At 51.4% G+C, this 24,338-nt stretch overlaps 1 protein-coding gene across 1 annotated transcript; it reads right to left on the bottom strand.

Annotated features, from left to right (window-relative positions):
- Positions 1-3,245: 3,245 nt before the first annotated feature.
- On the bottom strand, positions 3,246-24,038 carry FAM83D (family with sequence similarity 83 member D). Its single transcript, XM_058685601.1, has 4 exons — positions 23,512-24,038; positions 12,167-12,334; positions 7,767-7,891; positions 3,246-4,675 (listed from the first exon to the last, which is right to left on the bottom strand). The coding sequence occupies exons 1-4, from the start codon at positions 23,986-23,988 to the stop codon at positions 3,685-3,687; spliced, it is 1,761 nt and encodes a 586-aa protein (XP_058541584.1). The 5' UTR covers positions 23,989-24,038; the 3' UTR covers positions 3,246-3,684.
- Between the last annotated feature and the right edge of the window lie 300 nt (positions 24,039-24,338).

The following is a 24,338-nucleotide window of genomic DNA, read 5'->3' as shown; positions in this document are numbered from 1 at the left end:
TCTGCAATTTGTAACTTATGTAAATCTGTCTGGTTTGTTGGCTTGCACACAAATGAACGAGTTCACACACATATATATTAGCACAAGCAAAAGTGTTACTTAGCTCCGAGGATTTGGGTGCAGAGGTATGGAGATCCACTAGGAAAGAGATTCAGCTATCAGGGGAGTGACTGTCACATTGGCCTGAGGGACGATGCACATCTATGCAGTTGGATGCGCTGGGGAAGGCCTCCTCAGACCTACCAGGTGCTTTCAAGATAGGAAGACCGTATGCTTTATTGTACAAGCTGGGACACTTCTGGGACGGAAAGGGGGTGGGGATCTACAGACATAAACTGGAACTCTGCCAAGCAAACTGGGGCATATTCTCATAGAGTGTCTGAATACATTCAATTCACTAAAGCTTTCGGCAACTGCCCTGGTGCGTTCAGTGTCTGGGCACACCTCAAAGTATCTGTCGTGGGGTTTATCATCAGGGCATTATCCAAATTCTTCACAGTATCATTTAGAAAAAATTTTTTTAATGTTTTTATTTTATTTTTGAGAAAGAGAGTGTGAGTGGGGGAGGGGCAGAGAAAGAGGGAGACACAGAATCCGAAGCCGGCTCCAGGCTGCGAGCTGTCAGCACAGAGCCCGATGCGGGGCTCGAACTCACGGACCGTGAGATCTTGACCCGAGCTGAAGTCAGACGCTTAACTGAGCCATCCAGGTGCCCCCACAGTATCATTTTTTTAAGTTTACTTATTTATGTAAGTAATCTCTATATCCAACATGGGGCTTGCACTCACGACCCCAAGATCATGAGCCACACATTCTTCTGACGGGAGCAGCCAGGTGCCTCCCCCAGTATCATCTTTATAGGAGGGTCCTTGTGAAAAATTCTTACCTGGTCTTAGTCACAAGAATTCTTCCTGAACCCGAATTTAATCTTACAGATGCTGTGAATGGTGGATCTGACCAGGTTTCTCTCTCTGCCTCAGCTATCGAGAAGCTTAAAGGTAAACATATGGCCTGCCAAAGGGAGTGTGCTGGTCGTTATGGCACGCACATGTAACCTCATTCCAATCCACCCTTGGGCTTCTTCATGTAACTTTTCCTTTACACGATCTGTACCCTAGGTTTTCTTCTGAGTAACCTCAAGTTCCCTTAGTAAAAGATAAATACTCCCCAACCCAACTGCCTACAGGGGTGGGGTGGCCAGCTCTCCAGTTGACTGCTTAAGTTTTTCAAAAGAATGTCGACCCTGCAATCCAATTGGGTTGACCTTAAAATTGTATGGATCTCTAATTTCAAACAAATCAGCAAGGAGAAAATAAGACAACTGAATTTCAACACCGTTTGATGATACCGGGAAATTTTTAAAGTTGTTCAGGTACGATCTTGGTATCGTGGTTTTTAAAAGGGAGCTGTTTTTTGTTTTGATCTTTTAGACATATATTCTGAAATATTTACAGCCAAATTTGCAATGGCTAAGCCTGCCATTAGATGAGGAAATAATTCTCTCGCAGAAGGGGCAACAAATATTTTATACCAAAAGTCTGCCCTAGTCACCCTCCCCTCCCCTGGGAGCAGGGCCAATAATGGACATTGGAAACAAGGACCCAGCTCACTCTGATGCAGGTGGTCCTCAGACCTCACCCTGACACGCTCTGCCCTGGAATGATCTTTCCACGCTCAAGTGCCAGAGAAGCTTTACTCCAAGAGACCTGGCCATTTTCTTGGGATCCCATATTTCTCTTGTTCTAATTTCTAATCATTGGCAACACCTTCAGAGAATAATGGTTTGGGGTCCGACTCCACAGAAAGAGGACTCTGTGGGCAGATAAGTTTGTCTTGGGCCACATACCTGCCCTCCTCTGAGAAAATCACTGGGATCATCACCTCTCTCAAAACTCTCGAGTCATCCCATTTAAATTTATTTGATCCATCAATTCCCAAACTCAGTTATCATCAATTACCCCGATGCACAGCCTTTTTTACGAACGCCTATCAGCAGTTCCTTAGAACACACTGAGTTGAAATTTCAAATGTGCCTACATTTGTTACTCAGGTTAAATTTTAACTCTGACCTCATCAGGGTATTAACTGCATTTCCCAAGGTACACCCTGTAATGCCTCTATGCTCCCTGCAGACAGACAGTCGTACAACCAAGTACCAGACTCAGAATCTGAAAACCTGTGTTCGTTGCCTTTATCAGCCTTGTGACCTAGAATACGCCACTTTACCTGAGCTTCAGTTCCTTTGCCTGTTTATTGGGAATAACAGCTGTCCAGCCACGACTTGGTTGCGAGAGTCAGAGACACCATATAGGAAATTCTCTCCATCTGCAAATGGTTTCAACCAGCACTATGTCTGTGTGAGGCTTGGGCCTGAGTTGTTTACAATCAGACGGGAACCGGTTGTCTGGCTGGCTTCACGGCCCAGATTAAGGCACGAATCCAGCAAATAACCTGGTGACCGTAAGGGAGGCCTGGTGCATGCATGAAAACCTGCAGGCGCGCTCATGACCGGCTGCATCGGCAACGTGCCGACGTGGCAGACAACGCCCTCCCTTATTACAGATCTCTGCTGCTTTGACCGAATCAGAAGGAGGAAGCCACCTCTGAATTCTCTTCCTCTGGTCTGGCCACACAAATGAGACTGGACAAAAACAGGATTCCACAGCCATACCAATCCTGATTAGCAGGGTGTAGAAACCAGTTGCATTGCCTGCCACCGAACTAGGAATCTGGGATAATTGTCAGTGTCCTCTTCTGCCCCTACTCCAGGATATTAGATTGCTAAATCAATGTCAGTACACCCATCTGATGAAATTGGGCCCATGGGGCCACTAGAGTTAATATCCAGGATGAATCCGGGAATGCACACTAAGGCCGCCTTTGGCAGAGAGGCAAAGAACCAAGGTCCTTGTCTAAAGGGCTCAAGCTTTTTCTTTCAAGAAAAGACAAGCAGAGCACATGAAAAGACCTGCAGGTCCTGGCAAGTTCCCTCATTCAAACTATACGGATAGTAACGCCAACATTCCTATCCCTAAGGAAGGCATGACCCTGAAACTTATTTTAGGTCTTCTAACTTTTAAGTGGGTATTTTCTCTTAACAATCTGGGTCATCTACTTCTTCCCCACCCCAACACTATTAAAAAATTCTGCAGAAATAGCTGTTATGTGCATTTACTTGTGACACACTCCTAGGGTTAAAAAGAAAAGTGTCAGCGGGGAAAAATAACACTCAAGCCATCACCAAAAAAAGTTGGTTGTATTTATTTAATCCTAAGAACACAGATACCTGAAGAAGAGACAGACAATAAGAAAGTTTTTTCTAAACAGGATTTTGATAAGACCTAGTGTTCAAATCTCTAAAACAGAAGAGCACACAAATCTAAAAAAACACAGCACACATTTTATCTCTTACCTGAATGAACCCGAGAACCCCAAACACTCTCTTTAAGAGATATCAGTTAAAGTCGTGCAAAGAAATTGTACCCATAGTGTTTCGACCATAAAACCAGCACCTGGTTTATACATGACAAGAACAGGATAAAAGCACATAAAATAATGTGCAGTTTATAGAATTCAGGGAAGAACGGGGGGACCAAAGGTCAGGTGAACAAACTGTAAAGCAAGGTGCTCAGTGTACCAGCACCGCGCGCCTGATGGAACCAGGAGGCGCCGAACGCCGAGCGGTCACTGGTAGGAGGGATACAGCGCGGTGTCTCTCACAGCCAGGAGATTCACTGATGCTCTGATAACATTTCCGGAGTGAAAACCGAGGTAGTTCTCAGCAAGGAATGTTCTCCTGGAGAGCATGGCCAGCATGTGATTGAGCCGGGACCGGATACCAGCAAAGTGCAACTGGCGCTCTTGATTCAAGTTCCTAAAGGAGTCTCGTGAGCACAGATCCAAGTGGGGGGCGCCCCAGTACTTGGCGTGTCCAGCGGGGACAAAGTCAGGGGCTCTGCTGGACGTCTGGGAGCCCGGGGAGCTCGCCACAGAGCCCTGGGAAGACAGAGAGGAGGAAGACCTCAAACTGGGAGATCTGGACACAGACATCCTGGACACTGGTGACCCTTCTTTAGACTGGGTGCCCTGAGAAAAGAGAACATTCTCGTCCACGTCAGTCTGGGTGGTGGCCGACGTGGACCGAACCACAGCTTGGGAGCTCGCGACCCTGGTGGTGACCGCGGTCTGGGTCCCAGCACATGCCGTGGTGACGCTGGCTTGTGTCCCCGCGTCGCTCGTGCTCACTGCTGGAACCTCCTCTCCTGGCTCCGTCTGGGTGGCCGCATCGGTCGTCCTCCTCCCGCCCTGTGGTCTGTCCTGGCAGCTGATGACATCGTCCTCATCGCCAACGGTGGAGGACTCGCAGTTCTGGTGCCTGGCCTCTGCCCTGCCCTCATTGGGGGCCTCACACCCCAGCTCAGCCTTCTTGGGGGTGCTCGAGAGCCGAGACAGCCGCAGGCGCAGCAGGCCACCCAACGTGAGCTCCTTAGACAGGGGTTTACTGTCGACTAGATGGTCAAACTTGCCGCTGATCTGGAAGTCAGACAGCAGCTTGGAGCTGATGGGCTTCGACTGTGCATACAGGATTCGGAACTCCAGATCAAAGTGTTCAACCACTTGGCCAGACAGAATGACCAAGTTACTGCTATTTAATTTGCCATCTGTCCACGTAAAACTTAAGGATTAAAAACAAACAAACAAACAAACAGAAGCTGGTAAGCATGAGCACTCTTAGTTTACTCACTGTCAAAATGAACAATAAAGCCTAGATATCCTGCTCCAGGAGTCACAACTCTGGTGACCGCATACCCACCATTCGGTGTAAATTCAACACCCCAACCCCATACATAACGTATGTATGCGGTAACAGAAAGAAAAAGGCCAACTGTTTAACCAACACACTGAGACTTAGACATCCACAGCCTCAGCATTTCTACAAACTAGAAGGGGCTTCAAAAAGATTTAGGCAAGCACCCTGATTTTAGAAGTGATGAAACTAGCTAGTGATGTCCCAGTGGGAAGCTGGTCTAGACTGCAGACTAGACCCCAGGACGTAAGGACTGTTAGTGCAGTGCTCCTTACTACCTGCTCCCATGCTGCCATTTTCTTCCTTTCTTTTTTAAGATTTTTATTTATTTATTTTGAGAGAGAAAGTGCAAGCAGGGGAAGGGCAGAGACAGAATGCGAAGCAGGGTCTGCACTGCCAGCACGGAGCCCAATGTGGGGCTTGAACTCATGAACCGTGACATCGTGACCTGAGCTGAAGTTGAAAGCTCAACCAAATGAGCCACCCAGGTGCCCCTTCTTTTTCTTTTTTTTTTAATGTTTATTTATTTTTGAGAGAGAAAGAGCAAACGGGGGAGGGGCAGAGAGAGAGAGGGAGGCAGAGGATTCGAAGTGGGTTCTGTGCTGACAGCAGCGAGCCTGACGCGAGGCTCAAACTCACAAACAGTGAGATCGTGACCTGAGCCAAAGTCAGACACTTAACCGAGCCACCCAGGTGCTGCCAGTGCTGCCATTTTCAATGGGGGACAGTAGCACATTCAGGGCTGATTAGTGGCCATGTGCCCTGCCTGTCAGGCATCCTTCTTCCTCTAATAATAGAACCCCATCCACCCCAGCCTTCTTCTTAGGCACTTCCTGCAATCACAATGGGGTGGACATATGACCCAGGCTGACCAGAGTATGCCACCCACTTGGGTCAGGGACCTACCCAGGATGGGCACGTGACCTAGCTAGGACCAAGTAATTCTTCAAGGACTGATGCCAGTGCAGGCAGAAAGAAAGTCTCTCTCTTTGGGAGAGATACTAAAGGCTATGTACATAAGCCTGGACCTTGCCTTCAAAGGGAGAGCATGACTGAGAATAAAGATCAACTAGAAAAAAAGCAGGACCAGGAGACAATATTCTGATCAATGTATGCCCTCCAGGTCAAGATGAACTGAAAACCAACTGCACCTTTCTACACTCCCAAGTTATGGAACTCAATAAATTCTATTTTGCATAAAGTAGTTTGAGCTAGCTTTCTACACTCCCGATCACCCCACTGATAAAGAAGTTTGTATCAGGAATAGGATGTTTTATGGGCACCTGGGTGGCTCAGTCGGTTAAGCATCTGACTTTAGCCTGACTTCAGCTCAGGTCATGATCTCGCCGTCTGTGGGTTCGAGCCCCATGTCAGGCTCTGTGCTGACAGCTCAGAGCCTGGAGCCTGCTTTGCATTCTGTAACTCCCTCTCTCTACCCCTCCCCTGCTTGCACTCCGTCTCCCTCTCTCTCAAAAATAAATAATAAACATTAAAAAATTTTTTAAAAAGGAATAGGATGTTTTAAATGAGAGATCATGAAACATAGTGTCAGCTCTGTCTCTACCTTGAGAACTGCCTTCAAAGCCCCAGAAGAAAGATTCTGAAAACCTTCAATGAGATCATGCAAACAAGACACCTATCCAACACCAGGAGTATAAAATACCGTCAACAAATAGAAGCTGTAATCCTCGGGGCATCTGGGTGACTCGGTTGGTTAACCAGCTCTTGGGTTCATCTCAAGTCACGATCTCATGGTTTGTGAGTTCGAGCCCTGCATCAAGCTCCATGCGGACAATGCGGAGCCTGCTTGGGATTCTGTCTCCCTCTTTCTCTGCCCTTCCCCCACTCAATCTCTCTCTCTGTCTCTCTGTCTCTCTCTCACTCACTCAAAATAAATAAATAGACTTTAAAAAAAAAAAAAACCTATCATCATCATCATCCTCAATGGTAGCATATCTCATTTGCAGAGGGTAATTTTTATATTTGATATTTCAGGATGGCCAAAAACCATTTGGGACTAAGTTTGTATACGCAGATAAAGCTTGCCTCGGGTGAAAATCTAGTCTCCTCCTGTTATTTATAAACGTCTTATGAAAGGAAGTCTCAAGGAAGTGTGAATTTTGTTCTGAGCAATGATGGTACTGTCTGAAAAGAAAGGCACCAAGAGTTTCTTGATCTGACCCCCTCAGCTTCCACAACCTTTTGCACATCTGCCAGGGCTGACACAATCATCACTCGGGAATGCGCGTTTCTCCAAAAATGAGTTTTTCTTTTTTAAACTCAAGACATGCCTCACGCACACCGTCAGACGATCGAATGCACAGACACACTGCCATTGGAGCCACGTAAGTAAACATGGTGCATCTTAACTTCTGGAGATTCGTGAAAATCAATGATCCAATCATCTGCACCCTCTATTCGACGACACTCTACCGTAAGATACCACTGCCAAGTTAAGACTTCAAAATTGGGGCTAGAAACCTGGAACAGTACTTTCTAGACTAAAGCACTAAGTTATAAGGCTTGAAGAAAGGTGAAGGATTTAAGCATAAGGTAACAGCTTCGGCTCTACCCTCCACACTGACGCTGAGACCTGTGATGACCCGTACCTGCAAGTGAACAGGGATGAGGGGTGGGGGGGACCAAGGAACAGGAATTGAGACTGCTCCTGTCACCGGTAACCCCAGTTTGGCCACCGCAGGCCTTGGCAGGGGCTCCAGGCAAGGTTCAACATCCACACCTTAGTTTCGTGGCCCCCCAGGGCAGGGGAGGTGACCCGCACCCCAACCACCTCCTGCAAAAGGCCGCTCGGACTGACGTCCTCACACGCACAGCTGCACACCTACCAGAACGCCCGGCCATGGAGGCTCACGTTGAGAGGAAAAGCAGCTTTTCCTTTATCTAGCATGCACCCACTGCAAAGTTCAGAGTCACAAGCACGGGCAGGCTAGAGACTTACCTATAGGAGCCCGTAGCCACGCGAATGCCATCAATCAGTGTGAACTTCTCGTGCACCTGCCCAACTATCTTAGTCCCCGACCTCGCATAGTAAGTGTTTCCGGTAATAGTCCGGACGGTCATCAGCTGTCGGCGGGGAACAGGGGAAAAAGAAACACACAGGCCAGTGAGCAAACGACAGAGGGCTTGGGCTACAGTTCCCGAAAAGACGCACTAGGTGGCAAAGGAGCGGTCCCCCATCCCCTTCGGTAATGGCACACACGCACGCTAGCCAGCGGTTCTCGGGACTCAATGAATGTCACTTCACTTGGTCCGTCTTCTCGTGTGCCCTGTTCTCACACGGACTTGTGAGACTCTTGGTTCACGGGTACATGCGCTCTCAAAGAAGAGCCACTCATTCTTTGACACGCCAGAATCCAAGAAATGACATTGAAACAGAATGTGGGGGATAAAATCAGCAAAGAAAACACACTAATAATAAATGTCATTTTAACGAAGTCTTAAGGGAGCTAAGCTGATATTTCTCCTACTCTCTTATTTGACTGCATCAGTAATGACTAACAGCCCACCCTCACTTACCCCCATGACATCCTCAGTATGGGGAACAGGACGAGCGTTCTCTAACATGGGACTTCTGAGGCGGACACACTCACATCACATGTGGCTTCACCAACAATGTCACATCTCCTACGAATTTATCAAAAAGGTACTCCGGTAATACGCTGGGGCCCCACAGTGCGTAATCATCCTTGGAAAATGACCCGCATAAATGTATATCCGATGGTATGTAAAACACTAAGACGATCTGCGTTATTTGGAACAAATCAGTACAGCATCAGCTTTATGCCTTTAGAAACCTTACACAATTCAAATTAAATGCTTAAGATTTTTGTTTGATTCTCTCATTCATTCCATAAGCAAAGAAAGTCCCTACCGTGTGCTGAGCCTTGAGACAATAGAGGTATCAGGCATGTTCCTTACCTTTAGGGACTAAGGGAGAGAAAAGTAACGCGTGATTCAAAAAACAAGGCATGACATCATCCAGAGAAGTGAAAACCTACATCCACACAAAATCTGTGCACAAACACTCACAGCAACTTTATTCATCATAGTAAGAAACTGGAAACTATCCTAAAGTCCTTCAGCAGGTGAACAGTTAAACTGTGGCACAACCACACCACACGACACTCCTTAGCAGCAGAAAAGAACTAACAATTGATACACCACACGACACTCCTTAGCAGCAGAAAAGAACTAACAATTGATACAATAATTTGGATGGATCTCAAGCGCCTTATGCAGAATGAAAAAAGCCAATCTCAATAGGTCATATACTATATGATTCCATTTTATAGAACGTTCTCTAGATGACAAAATTATAGAGATGGGGAATAAATTTACTGGTTTCCAGGGGTTAAAAACGAGGAGGAGGGCACAGAGAGGAGAGCAGATGGGACCATAATGGGAGCAAGGAGATGGCTGTGGTGATAGAATAGTCCTGTATCCCGACAGTGGTGGGGCAGTTCTGGATCTTGATGGCGGGGGGGGGGGGGGGGGGGGGGGGGGGGAGGGGTACCATAGGTGCACACATGTGATAAAATGGCATAGAACTGTCAACACATGTTGTGCCAACCCCAGATTCCAGCTGTGATTTTGTACTAGAAGTCACATAGGATGTAACCATTGGGGAAACCGGGTGAAGGACACATGGAAACCTCTATGTATGACCTTTGCAACTTCTGTGAATCTATTGTTCCCTTTTTATTAAAAAAAAAAAAAAAAAGAATTGAGAGAGAGACGGAGCATGAGCGGGGAGGGTAGAGAGAGAAGGAGACACAGAATCCAAAGCAGGATCCAGGCTCTGAGCTGTCAGCAGAGCCTGACGCGAGGCTCGAACTCACAAACCGCGAGATCATGACCTGAGCCGAAGTCGGACACTCAACCGACTGAGCCACCCAGGCGCCCTGAACCTACTGTTCCTTTAAAATAAAAACATAAGACAAAACAAAAACACCATGGCATGACATAACATCACTTCCGTGGTCTTACCAAAACATGATCTGAATTGAGCCATGAGGAAGCATCAGACAAACCCAAATCCTACAGAAAACTGGCTAATGTTCTTCCAAAGCACCAACACCCTAAAAGGCAAAGACAGAGGAGCAGCTCCAAATGAGAAGACGCTAAGGAGATAGGACAACTAATGCAAGATTCGGTCCTGGGTTGGATCCTGAATAAGAAAAAGGGCATTCATGGAATGATCAGTGAGACTTAGAAGGTCTGTAGATTATGGTATTATATCAAATTGATTTCTCAATTTTGAAATTTACACAGAGGCTTATAAGACATTAACATTTAGATAATTTGGGCAAAGAGTATTCAGGAACTCCTTATCGCTAATTCCTTTGAAAATCCCATTATTTCGAAATAAAATTAAACAAACAAACAGAAACTAGGACCTTCCATAGAGGTGCACCCGGAGCAGGTGGGGCAGGGGGTTCCTGGAGGAGATACCGATTCCTGACCCAGGTTTCAAAGGATCCACATATAATAGCAAGCATTCAAAAATGTCACTGTGGGCACATTTAGGTGTAGTTTTCTGCATCTTTTCCGTCGGTGCTTACCCAAATGTCGTACAGGCCTCTGTGACTGCAGTCAAAGCGCTTTTGAGGGCCTACGCACAAACACGTGACCAAGCGTCTACAGACAGGACACCCAGCGTCCAGAACCAGCCACAGAGCGAGGGCATGGCAGATGTCAGCCCCCACTGGGGGAGGGTACAGACTCACCAACAGACACGTCCTGGTGAGAGAAGCCACCAGGGAAGGCGGTGCTGCTCTAGGAAGAAGTCAAGGCACTACAAAAATTGGGGCGCCTGGCTGGCTCCATCAGTAGAGCATGCGACTCTTCATCTCAGGGTTATGAGTTCGAGCCCCGTGTTGGGTGCAGAGATTACTTAAAAAAACTAAAATCTTTAAAAAAAAAAAAGACACTACAAGAAATGCTGAGGCCAAAGGTACAGACTTCCTTTTGACTCCTCCTCGAGGCAACAGTCAACACTGTGCAAGTGAGTCGGCAAATAATGCTGGATTGGATAACTGGATCGTCTCTAAGCCAATCTCACGATCAGAGCTGTGGCCAGAGCCACTCTGTGATTCTCCTGCTGCTGGCACACAGCCCTCGTTGCAGAGAGAGCCTCAGAGTCAAACAGCACATCTTCCATCGCTTCCCCTGGCTCTGTGTAAAAGCAGTCACAGGCTGAATGTCTGCGTGCTTTTCCACGCCTGACATGCATTTGCCTTGGGTCCCCCTGACCTCGTACTTTAACCGAGTGCGGGTCACACGGCTGGCTCATTTCATCCTGGCTCCAAGCTCCGATTCTACCTCCGCCAGGAATTGGCTTTGTAGCGGCCGTGATAAGTTAGCGACAACCTAATCCTCGGTTTCCCCATTCGGGAAAACAACCACCAAGAACTCTGTGGGGGAAGTCGAATAGCCAAATTTTGTAAACCAAATTACTTGACAACGGGGGGCGGGGAGGTGCGCTGATGTCCACTCTGCAAGCAGCCTATAGTACCGAAGCCCCAAATGCGTTGTTCGGTTTGCTGACTGCTTTATTTCCAGCGCCTGGAACAGTTAAGTGGCTCAGAGAAGGTGCTCACATAGGTGATGAGCCAAGTGGATGAATTAAGTTCCAAAGCTCACAGCTCACATTAAGCTGCTTAATTGAAAAAGATGAATAACAAATACGACGATGCCGCTTGCCTCTTTCTGCTACAGAGAGCAAGCTGGCTGAGTTATGTAACCGTACATTTAAAGACTTCAGTTTGAATTACTGTCATGCTCAGAGCAAAGGACGTGAAAAGCCTAATTTTACAGCAGCGAGAACGGAGAGGCAGCATGTGACGGTGATCAGGAACACGGGGCTGGAGGCAGGCCCACTGCGAGGGAGGCACACCCCCGCTCCTTTCCAGCGGCAGACCCCAGGCTCTCTGTGCCACCACGTCTGCGCTGAAACAGGTACTTACCCGGCAGGGCTGCGGTGAGGACGGAGTTGCCTAACACTTGTCAGGAGCCCAGGACAGTGCCAAGGACAGAGCAGGGGCTCCGTCAGCGGTGGCCGGGCCGGCGCTACTGTCAAAAGCAGCGTCTCCAAGGCAGCCCCGTGCGGCCAACAGCCGAGCTCCCAGCTGTTCAGGGGAGGCCAAGGTTTGAAACCTGGCTCTGTGGTTTCTTTTCTGCGAGATTGCAGACAAATGGCTTTGGCCACAGCCTCCGCTGCCTCTCGTGTCATGGGGATCCAACCCCCGCCCCACCCTGCACCATCATGTAGATCATGTAGGTTACAGATGCTCAGTCTTACTGCTGATTAAGGAGAAACTGGAAACATGGAACACAAACCTTCTCCTTTTCAGGATGCACTTTCAGGTCCATGCACATATCCAAAAACTGCGAGAGCAGAGCCTGGTCCAGGAGGATGTAGACAGCGACTCCCTGTTTCCGACATATTTCCTGTAGGTCCCTGAAGATGTCGATGTCCGTGAAAACATCCATCACCACCGCAATCACCTATGGCGTGAGGCAGAGGGAAGAGCAAGCTGTTGGCTCACGGGAACACCAGCTTACGGTGCACCGTCGAGACTCTGGAGCCCATCTCCGAGCCGGGAGAGGATCCCCACCCTACGGGATCCTTCCTCCCTTCTCCTTCTGCACTATCAGTTTGCCCCCAACCGCAGACACCTCCTTCTCCAAAGACACTCAGGCCACATCTGGATTTGGCCCAGCTGACCCTCCCGATCGCCTCCTAGCCACTGTCCTCCACGCTTCCTCGGACCAGTCCTTTTTTCTCCCTGGCAGCACTCCATTCATGCCTGCTGCTCAATCTTCCACACTCGGCATCAGACTACAGTTCCTAGATGCCTCAGCCATGCGGCCCTAAGCAAATTACAGTCCTTCCCAAGGTCTGGTCCTGCGTCTGCAAAACAGGCATGTGGTCAGAACTGAATGACTACGTTACATGAAGCACAAGGTACAAAATTCCCTCAAGTATCTGTTCGCGGGTTCCCTTCGCCAGTCCAGACAGCTCACCACAGGAAGGCATCGCTCCAGCCGCCAAGCCTCTCATTACACCCTTTGCAAGTTTAAGAGTGGGGCCCTCAGCGAAATCCCTCCAAGGCTGTGGGGTGTCAGAATGTGCAGACTCAGTACAAGTCTCTGCACACCAAGCCAGAGCTGGGGCCCCGAGCTAAGGCCACGGCTCCCTGGGCCACGGTTTGCAGCAGCCTGGGCCGGAAGGGGGTCTCCCTCCTCCTCACTTCAACAGTGAAAACTAGTGTCTCTTAGGACCACATTAACTCCTTTTTGAACATTAAGGTTATTTATGGGTCTCACTTCCTCTATGGGGACGGAGGCCCTGGAATGGGATAGACTCATCTCTGTGACCCTAGAGGACTCAAGACAGTACCCGACAGTCATGACCCCTCAAGGACGTGGGTGTTCAAGAAGCAAACGGAGACAAACAGGAGATCCCGTGGTCTGTCTCCAACACCCCCAAGTCTCGCCTACCAGGAGGCGACCTTGGAGAGACCTTGAAAGGCCAGCTCCCGGGAAGTCACTGCTATGAGGAGTCTGGGAAGATCCATTTCTCTCTGGCTACTTATCCCCGCCCCTCCCCAGTGTTGATGAAGCCCCAGCTGTCGAGCTATTCCTGGGGAAGGGTTTGCCTCAACCCCCTGGACACGTGATTTTTCTGAACTGGTGGCATCTCGAGAAGTTCACGGCCTCCCACATGCTTTTATGCATCTTATTTGGAGTTGTATCCACCCCCAGGTCACACAGCATCGTGGGCAAAAGGCAGAGAGGCCTGGTCACAGATGTCAGCTCTGCAGCTCACCACCATGTGACCCGAGGCATGCTGCGGAGCCTTAGTTTCCTTCTCTGGAAGAGATGGACAGTAACAGCATCTATGTAAGGGGCTGCTGTCGGGATCGCAGGGGACAAAAACAGAAAGGGCTTAGCTCGGGCATGAAACGGGCGTTCCATTTTGCGGCCGGCGCCTCTTCAGAGTCTATGGCAGGCCGAAGCCTGGGCCAGGCAGAAAAGACAGCTCTACAGAATGTGACAGACACCGGACTTGTCCGCAAAAGGAAGACACGCACGCAGGGGGGCCGAATGATACACACTGGACGAGGCGATCACATCACGGGAACTTGGAGGTGGGAAGGAGATGGTCAAGCTGCGGTAGACGCACTCCAGGCACTTAAATGTTTGTAAGAGCAGAGGATTCCTGGCGGGGAGGGCCTTTGAGCTGAGTCACGAAGAAGGGCGCAGTCTTGACAGGGGAGAAGTGAAGGGGAGGGTCTTGAAGCCACGTGGTGGCAGAAGAGGTAGGGAATGATGGGGCAGGGGCCAGTGTGGCCGGAACGGAGAGTGTGCGTGATGGGAAGCAGCGGGACAGGACTGAGAGACAGATGGGTGAGCCAGGCGGTAAAACCAGGCAGTGACACCTCCACAGAGGTTTTGAACACACTCGTGTAGGAATGAGCGCAGAGCTCACGAGAGAAAGCTGGAGGAAGACACATCCAGGGTCCGTCCCTGTCCTCAAGAAACCCAGGCCAATGGGGGACAGAGGCGGTGCATGGACGTGCACCCAGACTCCCCGTGGGAGGGACAGAAAACCCTGCCCAGCTGGCTGGCTTAGAGAGGGCTGGAGGGTTGCTGGAGGCAGGGACCCAGGAGCAGGGCCTGCCAAACTGGGCTTTGATTCACCACTGAACCAAACAATACAAACGCCACCTTTGTTAGGTGGTGAGTAAGTCTCTAATTTGTTATTGGTTTCATTATTTGGTGTTAAAGCCCCAGCCTTTCCTGTGGGTGTTGAAAAAAACTGGATCGGAACGCGAGGTGTTAAGAAGGTGGGTGCAAGTGCTTCCCTCCCTAACTTCCCCCTGTACCCAACATCCCCTCCCTCTCTTACTAGAGCGGGACTCTTGAAAGGTTTGCGACAGAGGCACAGCCCTGCGCAGGAAAGCAATGAGCACGAAGACCTTCCCTCCTTCAAGACCCCACCCCGCTTTCCTGTACTCTCCCCACTCCAGCCCCATGCAACCAAGTCCTGCAGACTCAACGAGACCTGGGGCTTCTCCAATCTCTCAAGGGACAGTCTCCTCACTGAGCTCAGCAATGGCCTGGACTCATTCGCTGGCCAGCCAAGTGTCTGCTTTCCAAGGCCGGACCCGTCTCCCAGGTGCTGGAGCTCCTGCTACAGGTCTCTGGGCCCTGCAAGGATGCCCAGACTTGGAACCAGTCCCTGCTGTCACTCCCTGAGATATCATGCGGGATGGACAAAGGAGAGACGCATCTGGAAAGGGGACATCCTGTGCCCATCAAGCCCCCACACGGCCACTGTGGGCACTGCCTACCCCAGCCTGTGCCGCCAAGAGCCTGCCCGATCTCTTAGGGCTAGAAAGCTCTGCAAGAGGTGACTTTTGAGAGTCTATTCCAGGTCAACCCCCATCTGCAACTCTGTGCAAATCAGTCATTACAGGAGGAAACATCTAGCCGCCAGAAGCCCGGCTGGCTGGTCTGCCGCCCGGTACCCCATAGTTCCTGCACATCTCCAGCCACATCTAGAGCAGCCGTGACTGTGTCAAGCCCCACACCATCCTCAAAGGTGCCCCCCACCACCGCCACAGTCACTGCAACTACTCCTTGATGATTTAAACCAAGGGATCGAGTGACACACACAGTTACACAGTAGCAACCACTGCGCTATTGTGTATTGGGGACAAGCAGAGACTACTCACATTCATTTTTCACGTGACCTGGGAGCTTTTCCATTTGCTTTCTTGCACAAAAGCTCTAAAGAGAGATCTAGAGATTTCAAAACACCAGTAATTGTTATCTCCGATTTATGGATGAGGAAAATAAAGCTTGGAGGGGCTAGGTGACTCGTTCTTAGGGATATTCTTAAACGAATGCAGGACTGGAGTCTCAACCCCGGCCTGAGCGACTCTAGAGCCACCTATTAGAAGAGGGTTAAATATTATTCCAAACAAGCCTGAGGTTCAGTGTTCAAGGGACAGAGCTTGGAATACATCCTGAAGGGACCAGTGGAATATTTCGCAAAGGACATGGGATGGAGCCCGTCGGAGGATGATTACTAATAACACGAAACAGCTCACAGAACGAACGTTCAGGAAGTTTGGAGTGCCGTAGCACATGGGCACCTTCTCTCTGCAGGCGGTCCCGCCGAATAACCCAGAATGGACTAAATCGGGAAACCTTGGGAGCACAGGCCGTAGAGGCGGACCTGATGCGGAAGCCAGCTCCTCTGCTTTCGAGCACCCCGTGCCCGCTGGCGCGGTACCTAAGTGTCGCTGCCTCCTGTCGCCTGCAAATACTACCGCCGATCCAGTAGCGGCTGCAGTGGGCTCAGTCCAGAGAGGGCACCTGATGGCTCCCGGCGCACAGGAAGCCCTCACATGGCAGCCTGTGTGTCTTAGCCCCAAGTCCGCCACGGTCTCCCTCCCTTCCCACCCACAGCCACAAAGCAAGGACATGTGTGCAACACGCTTGGAATCCTGCCAGAGGTCTGCGCACATTCAATGACGTGTCAACCTGCCTGGGGGGTGGGGGTGGGGGTGGGGAGAGGGGGGTTGGCCAACGCCAGCCCGGCAACTGGATTCTTCGCGTGGACCACATGGCTCTCAAACCCATTTCCTCCAGGTCCCCCGTGCTCTCCCACCTACTCTTCTGGAGATGGTCTCACTCAAAAACAAGAGACCTCTTTTCTCCTCATTCATTACAGGTTTTAAATAGAACAGAAACGATCTCCTTGAAATGTCTTAAAAAATTTTTAAGTTAACTTGGCATTATCTTCCGGAGTTAGAAACAAAGCAAATGTCCACGGTCGACCCTAACCTTGCCTGTGCGAGTTGGTCTCTCTCGGTTTCATGGGCTGTCAGTGTACGATTAACCATTCAAGTGCCGGACTAAGGTGCTGGCGTGGCCTCCGTCTGCAGCCTGGCACAGTGGCTCTCCCGGGAGGCAGGAAGGCACGCCAACTGCTCGCGGGCCACGGTGGCAGCCACGTGGCTGCCGTTGTGTCCCAGCGTGAAGTACGCATGCCCGCTGGGCTTTCAGAAAGAAAAAGCATCCAGAGGGGCTTGGGGGACTTAGGGGGCTATCATTCTGAGTTATTGATAATTACGTAAAACATTTACCTGGCTCCGACGTCCGATTTACAAAACAGGGTGCTTTCAGAGACACCTAGCTTCCGTCCTTGTCCCTTCCCTTTTCTCCTTTCCCTTCCTCCTTCTGCATTACAATCATTTCAATCCATTTTTGGTTCATCTTCCATTTTCTTGAATATAAAGAAGTCTGCCTTAGGCCCATCTATGTACATACTTGTTTGCTATAAACAAGAATGTGTATTATGTATGTGTGTGTGTGTGTGTGTGTGTGTGTGTGTGTTCACATCCCCCCGTAGATTACAAGGCAGAACGTGATGCATGCTGTTCTAGAGCAGTGCTCATCAATGCAAGCTTCTGAGAGGAAGGAAATGTGCTAGGTCTGTGCCATCCACACAACAGCCGCTAGCCACCAGTGGAGACTGAACACCTGAAATGTAGCTCGTGAGGCAGAGGAAATGAGTTTTTCATATTTCATTTGAATGCACATAAATTGAAACTGCCACTGGTGGCTAACGGTGACTTCACTGGTCGGTGCGGCCCTAGACACTTAGTCACTGCTTTCTCAGAGCCGCAGGATACTCCACTCTGGGGATGCATCCGTTCTTCTGAAGGACATCTCAGCTCCCCCAGCCTCTCGCTATGGTAAGTAGTGCCACAAACAGCCTGCTACATGCGTCTATGCGTGTTTTTGCCAGTGTTCTCTTTGGGACAGACACACACACGTGGAGTTGCTAGGCTGATGCGTAAATACAACTGAAGTGTTGCTGCATATGGTCAAATTCCCCTCCAGAGGCTATATCGTTTGCATCAGTGTCTTTAGAAAGCCCGCATACCCAGTACTTTTTTGGCGAGCGAACGGATCCTGTATCTGTAAAGGAATCCGGATAATCCTGTATCTGTAAAGGAATCCGGATGATCCTGTGGCTTCCCTGCTGCCTGATGGACGCCAGCTGGAAACAGTGAAGGAAGGAACAGGCCGACAGAGAAGGTGGCTACGGGACCGAAAGCAGGAGGGAGTGGGAGTGGCTGTTCCACGGGGGCAGAGCTTCAGTCAGGGAACACGAAACCATTCTGCAGACAGATGGTACAGACAGATACACGATGTGAATGTGCTCAAGCCCAGTTAATGGTTAAAATGGCAAATCGACTTGCGTGTATTTTACCGTAATTTAAAAAAAAAAAAAAAAAAGAGGGGCACCTGGGTGACTCAGTCAGTTAAGTGTCTGACTCTTGATCTCAACTCAGGTCTTGATCTCAGGGTCACGAGTTCAAGCCCCACACTGGGCTCCACACTGGGCATGGAGCCTACTTGAAAAAATATAAAATAAAAAATAGGGGCACCTGGGCGGCCTAATGGGTTAAGCTGACTTTTGGTTTCCACTCAGGTCGTGATCTCACGGTTCGTGAGTTTGAGCCCCACATTGGGCTGTGCACTGACAGTGCAGAGCCTGCTTGGGAATCTCTCTCCCTCTCTCTCTCTTCCTCCTCCTCCCCTGCTCATGCTCTCTCTCTCTCTCTCTCTCTATCTCTCTCAAAATAAGTAAACTTAAAAAAAATAAAAAATAAATAAAAAGAAAGAAATGAAATGGCTAACAATTCCAAAATCCCTCACCTGACTCATAAAACCAAAAGGAAGAGATAAAAAGCAGCCACCCTGTCTGGTGAGGCACAGCCTAAAGTTGTGCATCAGACAGGCTTTCTAGGCCAGCGCTTCTCAACCAGGGACAATTTTCTTCCCCAGGGGACATCTGGCAATTTCTTTAAATTGTGGTAAAATAGATAATAAATCTGCCACCTTCATCATTTTCAAGTGTATTTTCAGCGGCATGAATTACGTTCACCGCATTGTGCGATCATCACCACTATCTGTTTCCAAGAGGTTTTCATCACCCCAAACAGAAACTCTATAAACTTTAAGCAATAGCTCCCTATCCTCCCCAACCCCCCTTGGGAGACTTTTTTGAACATCATGACTCTTGGCCGGGGATGGTGCTTCTGGCATCTGGTGGGCGGGGCCCGGGGAGGCTGCTGGGCACCCCAGGCACAGGACAGCCCTCCAAGACAGAGCGTGATCTGGTCCAAAACATCCACGGCAGAGTGATGCTGAGAAAGCCCACCCCGGGCTGACTGGGGCATCCGGAGCAGGAGCTGATCACACTGCACAGGTTCTACTGAAACTCAGAGGAGCGTTAAACAAGATCAGGAGCACCTTAGTTCGGATACATCCACACGCACATCAGGGGCCTCGGCCAGATTTCTCAGCAGCCACTCCTGGCAGGACTCTTCGTCAACACAGTGACGCTTCTCCCAATGCTCAGGTTATCAAATGGATGCCCCAGGGCGCGTCATAGCGCAGGTGTCTCTCTGGAACACGGGCAGCTGGTAAGAAGGATGCCTGAGGAGTGTGGAACCTCCAGAATGGGCTCTGCCCATGAACTCCCATTCAAAACCCAGAGATACCCCAAGGGCCAGCACAGAAACCCATCACCAGTGGGGGCACGCAACACGTCCAGGGAAGGTCTCCACTCCCACCTGACCCCTGGGGAGGCGGGGCCCAGCCACACGCTGATTCACAGGGCAGCAGAGGCAAAGAAAAAAATGACTCCTCAACAAATTCAGTAATGTAGGGAAAGACTCCAGAGTAGGTGTGTCAGGGAAAAATCCTGTTCGGTTCAAAATTATTCTAGAATTCCCTCGGGAAGCCAACATCTTGGCTCTCGGGTCCAAAGCAGTCAGTATTTCCTCCAGCTTTGGTGGAGCTCGACCAGGTCAGCAGTCAGCCTGCATTCAGAAGCCAGGCTGCACATACATCATGTGTCTTTTCCATGCCGTCCCTCACTCACGTGGCAGGATGCCCACGCTTTGAAAGGCGCTCGGAAACTGAGCCAGTGGAGGGCCTGGCAGACTCCCAGCCCCGGTCACACCTACTCTGGGACAAGAACTCGCTGGAAAGGCAGGCGGAATCGCTCAGACCATTTTGTCACTTCTGCCCCGCCTCTCCTCTCCCTGCCAGACACCCTGCATGTGGCCCAGGTCCCAGGTGAGGATGAAACCTGTCCGAAAACCCTCCCTCCAGGCTGCAAAGCTAGGATTAGACACCTCCGTTTCCCAGGTGACCCCGGTTTCTTGGGCCTGTATCCTGACCACTCCAGTCTTCTTCCCGAAACGGACAGAAAGTATTCGTCCTATCCTAGTCGTTTTCCTGTTTATAGGATATGCAAGGAGGAAATAAAAAGTCCCAATCTTCAGGAACTGTTAAAAACCTTCAGACTGTCGCTGAAAACTGCCAAGGTGCCAATCCTCTCTCATGCCAGGGAATCCACGGGGAACAGAGATTGCGAGCATGGGCTTGGGAGCTAGGCAGACGGGCTACCTCTGTGATCTTGGGCAAGTTACTTAACCTCTCTGGGCCTGGTCTCTTCTTACCTGTGGCCTCCTCCTAACAGTGGGAGGGTTCAATGGGAGAATCCAGGCAAAGGGTGCAGCACAGAAATTGACCCACTGCAAGGGCTCAAGCATACCATCAGGACACAGATGCGTAACAGCTTTTCATCTCATCCTGAGACAGCCCGGGACCGGCATCGTCAGCGTCCTTGCTGTCACAGGGACTGAACTTCAAAGGACGCAGCCGGAGTGACGCAGCCACTCCTGTGCACACAAGGCGCAACTCTACCCCGAGCCGCAGCTCTGGTGGGGCCACCCGGTGAGCTCCCTATGATATCACCCCCATAAGGCCCTGTCCACCTGAGGACGGAGACAGCGCCTTATCCTTGCACGGTACCAGGCCAAGCACTGGGACTGTCGGGGGCTGAGGGCCGCCGTACTTCAGTTGGGAGTCCTGGCTCTGTCTTTCCCCAGCTATGTGACCTCGGGGCAACTTAACTTCTCCGTGCCTCAGCTCCATCACCTGCGGAGTGGGGATAACTGCACCTACCTCGGGACTACCTGCTTCGCAGAGCATTATCATATTCTTTAAAGTAAAGGGGATGAGGCCTCAAGGTTAGCATGTCTCAAATCCAACCCGTCTCCGGGTCCCCACTCTCGGCCTTGTTCTTCCTCCTAATTTGGTAGCTTCACTGCCCACCAAGCTAAAAAAAAAACCTCTGTCCTCCCCAACCCTGCCTCTCCCGTGTTCTCCTTGGCCTTGCTCATTCTCCTGTTCCCTCCCAGGCCAACGAATGACCGAGTCCTGCCATTAAAACTTCCCCTGCCCAACTCCCCAGCACTGCCTTAACACACACCCTCTTCTGGTCGCTAGATCCCTATGGCATCCTCCTTACAGGCACCCCACACACCAGCCTCGGCCCTCTCTAACCCGGGCTCCCTTGTGCTCCCACCAGAATGACTGCTCAGGAACGCCAATTTGATCATGCTCCTCCTTCAAAACCTTCAATGGCTCCCCAGTGCTCTTTAGCGGGCAAAGCACGGCTCCAGCCTCCCCTTCAGCCTCCTCTTCTACCACTAACCCTGCCTACTCGTTGTTCAAGCTGTGAGGAACTTGGCTGCCTCCAAACATGCCAGGTCCTTTCACACTTCTGGGCCAGTCTCTACCCTCTGGCCTGGCAAGTCCCACGCATCCTCCTGGACCCAGATCCAAGGTCACCACCTCTCCTGAGGCTTGCTTTCTTTCTTCCTCCAATATCTCTATCTGTAGCAACCTCCCCACCCATTCCACCAGCAGACTGTCAACTCTCAAGTGTCCGGCAAGCGTCATGCCCTTCACCTGCGGCCCCTAGCCCCTGGCACAGCATCCAATACGTGGTAGGTGCCAAATGAGCAAGCAATTTGGCATCCGGCAGAGACACTGAAAATATTAATCAGATCTAAAGGTAATGTACCACCTTTCACCATTAAAATCGCCCAGGTTCCAAATACAGCATCTCAAAGATGTGAGTGTGTGGCTGGACTGGGGCACAGAACAGGGCAGGACATTCTACCCTGGAATGCCAGTATTACAGAATGCCCCCAGGACAAAAGGGTGGCTGAGGGCCAGCCTCGAGCCCCTTCTAAGGCCAGCACATGAGTCGACAGGCAGCTTTCCCTCTGGCCTCAGCTCCAGAATCCCTTCACTACCACTAAGAAATAGAGCTGGGCAAGAGGTTAGGGCAATTCTCCTCTCTCTCACGGAGACCTATTCGTTGCTTTTCTCAAGTTGCAAGTGCCCAAATTCCCTCCTGGAGGCAAGCCTGGAAATGCACCCCACCATCAGGCCTTTTTCCATCCTCTTACTCTTCTCGAGTGTCTGCTCCATCAAAAGGACCGTCAGCACACCCAAAGCACTGCACGGCTGATACCAGCGTAGCTGGAGCCTGCACCTACCCCCCCAAAAGCAAAGCCCTAGCCCACACTACCCTCTACCCACTGCAACGCCACCAGCAGGAAAGGAACAGGCAGCATCAAGAACACTGGTGAGAATCTGGGCTTGTTCCTGGGCTTGACTGTTTCCACCAGAATGATGCAGATATCATAAGCCACAGACACACTCAGGTACCAGCCCTCCTGAGTCTAACCATGGCCTGGGGTTTCACCTGCCATGTTCCTGGCACAGGCGGCCGCTAGGAAGATGGGCACTATGCCAGTCAGCAAGCAAGGTGGCAGCTAACTACGGTTCTAGACTAGGGTGTCCGACCCCACTCACGTGGTGCTACGTTCTCGCAGACCCCTAGGTACCCAGCACCCTGCTGCAGTCGAGATTTCCCACCCCACCCATTCTAAGAGTCAAGACAACAGCACCAAAACCCACTGGGAAGAGAGATGACCCAAAGCAGGGGTATCTGCCCGCCTCATTCACAGAAAGAGCAATTTCCTGGGGCGCCCTGGGTGGCTCAGGAGGTTGGGTGTCTGACTTCCGCTCAGGTCCATGATCTCCCAGTTGGAGGGTTCCAGCCCCATCAGGCTCTGTGCCGGCAGCTCAGAGCCTGCGCAGCCTGCTTCAGATTCTGTTGTCTCCCTCTCTGTCTGCCCCTCCCCCAACTCGCTGTGGCTGTCTCTCTCTCTCTTTCTCTCACACACACACACAAATAAGCATTAAAAAGAGAGAGAGAGAGCAATTTCTCTGGTCAATGGCAGGACGGAAAGAGGCAGGATTCTCAGTTTACCACTGGAATGTATTGGCTTTCTACAAGATAAGACACGCGGCGGTGACTAGCAATTAACAGACGCCTAAGCCCCAAAGTTGTCGCTGGGTACAATCTTTCTGGAATTTTTCCCTAGGTAACGCACTTACTTCTTAGGAGATGGGATCCAGTGTTGGCTGGCAGCCAGGAAAATTAGCACTCTCGTTTGGTTTTAACTAAAATGTGGAACTAGAAGTATTTCTGGTCCCCTCCCCCAGGGGATGTGAATGTCAGGAGTTGGACCTCGGCCACAATGCTCCTCCTTGAGGACTGCGGCTTCCCCCCACGTCCCTGACACAACGAGCGGCCGAGTGATCAGTGATCCGAACGAAGCCACGCAGAAGGGGCGAGTCGGGGCCCCCGGGACCACCCGGCCCCGCGCTCCATTCTTCCGAGGGCCTCCCGTCCGCCCCGGGCCCCGAGCCGGGGCGCTCACCTCCCGCGCGGAGCGGAGCTGCTGGCGCAGCGCGTCCTTGCAGCCGTAGGGGCCGCCGGCGCCCGCGCCGCGGGGCTGGAAGTGCGCCTCGACGCGCGTGGCGCCGCGGTAGGCGCCCTGGTAGAAGGCCGGCCAGCCGAGCTCCAGCAGCGGCGGCTCCAGGTCCGACTGCTCGGGGAAGTAGGTGCCGGACGAGCAGTCGTGCGACGAGCCGAAGGAGTCCTCGGCCCCCGCCGCCGCGCCCTCCTGACCGGGCCTCTGGGCCGCCCGCAGGATGGCGCGCACCTCGTCCGGGTTCAGGAAGCGGCCCAGGCGCTCTCTTCGCAGGAAGGCCTCGAAGGCACAGGGGCCGCCCGCCACCAGCTCCTCGAGCGCCAGGCGCCGCGCCTCGCTGTACAGCTCGGCCGGGTTGGGCGGCCCGCACGGCGACAGGCAGGCGGCGGGCAGCTCGTCCGGACCCTCGAGGCGCAGAGCCATTGCGAAGTCCGGACAGAACAGGACCGCTGCAGAGTCGGCCGAGCGCGGGCGTGCCGGCAGCTTTATACGCACCTTTGAATCTAACCGGCCCGCGTCCCGGCCCTCTCATTGGCTGCCACCTCTAACGGCGGAATCCAGGCGCTGCGAACGCCACCGCGGCCCCTCCCCCTGATGTGCTATTGGCTGCTCCGCGGCCCGGCCCCGCCCCGCGCCTCCGCATTGGCTGCCGGCGGCGACCGAGTCCAAACTCTGGGGTCGCTCCGTGGGGTTTCAACGTGGCGGCTCCACGGCTGCGCTGATGAGTTGCTCCTGCTCCGGGCCTGCGGGTAGCCGAGCTCTTAAGGGTCAGC

The sequence above is a fragment of the Neofelis nebulosa genome, chromosome 9 (genome assembly GCF_028018385.1).
Source record: "Neofelis nebulosa isolate mNeoNeb1 chromosome 9, mNeoNeb1.pri, whole genome shotgun sequence".
In the NCBI taxonomy this organism is placed as follows: Eukaryota; Metazoa; Chordata; class Mammalia; order Carnivora; family Felidae; genus Neofelis; species Neofelis nebulosa.
This window is presented reverse-complemented; position numbering and strand designations above follow the sequence as displayed.

What these genes read in the sequence shown, in the direction of transcription:
- FAM83D (XM_058685601.1), bottom strand. Translation starts at nt 23,988, where the DNA reads ATGGCTCTGCGCCTCGAGGGTCCGGACGAGCTGCCCGCCGCCTGCCTG. An exon ending in TGCATCCTGAAAAGGAGAAG is followed by an intron (nt 7,892 to 12,166) that starts GTTTGTGTTCCA and finishes CCCCGCCGACAG; the next exon opens with CTGATGACCGTCCGGACTAT. An exon ending in GTGGCTACGGGCTCCTATAG is followed by an intron (nt 4,676 to 7,766) that starts GTAAGTCTCTAG and finishes TTAATCCTTAAG; the next exon opens with TTTTACGTGGACAGATGGCA.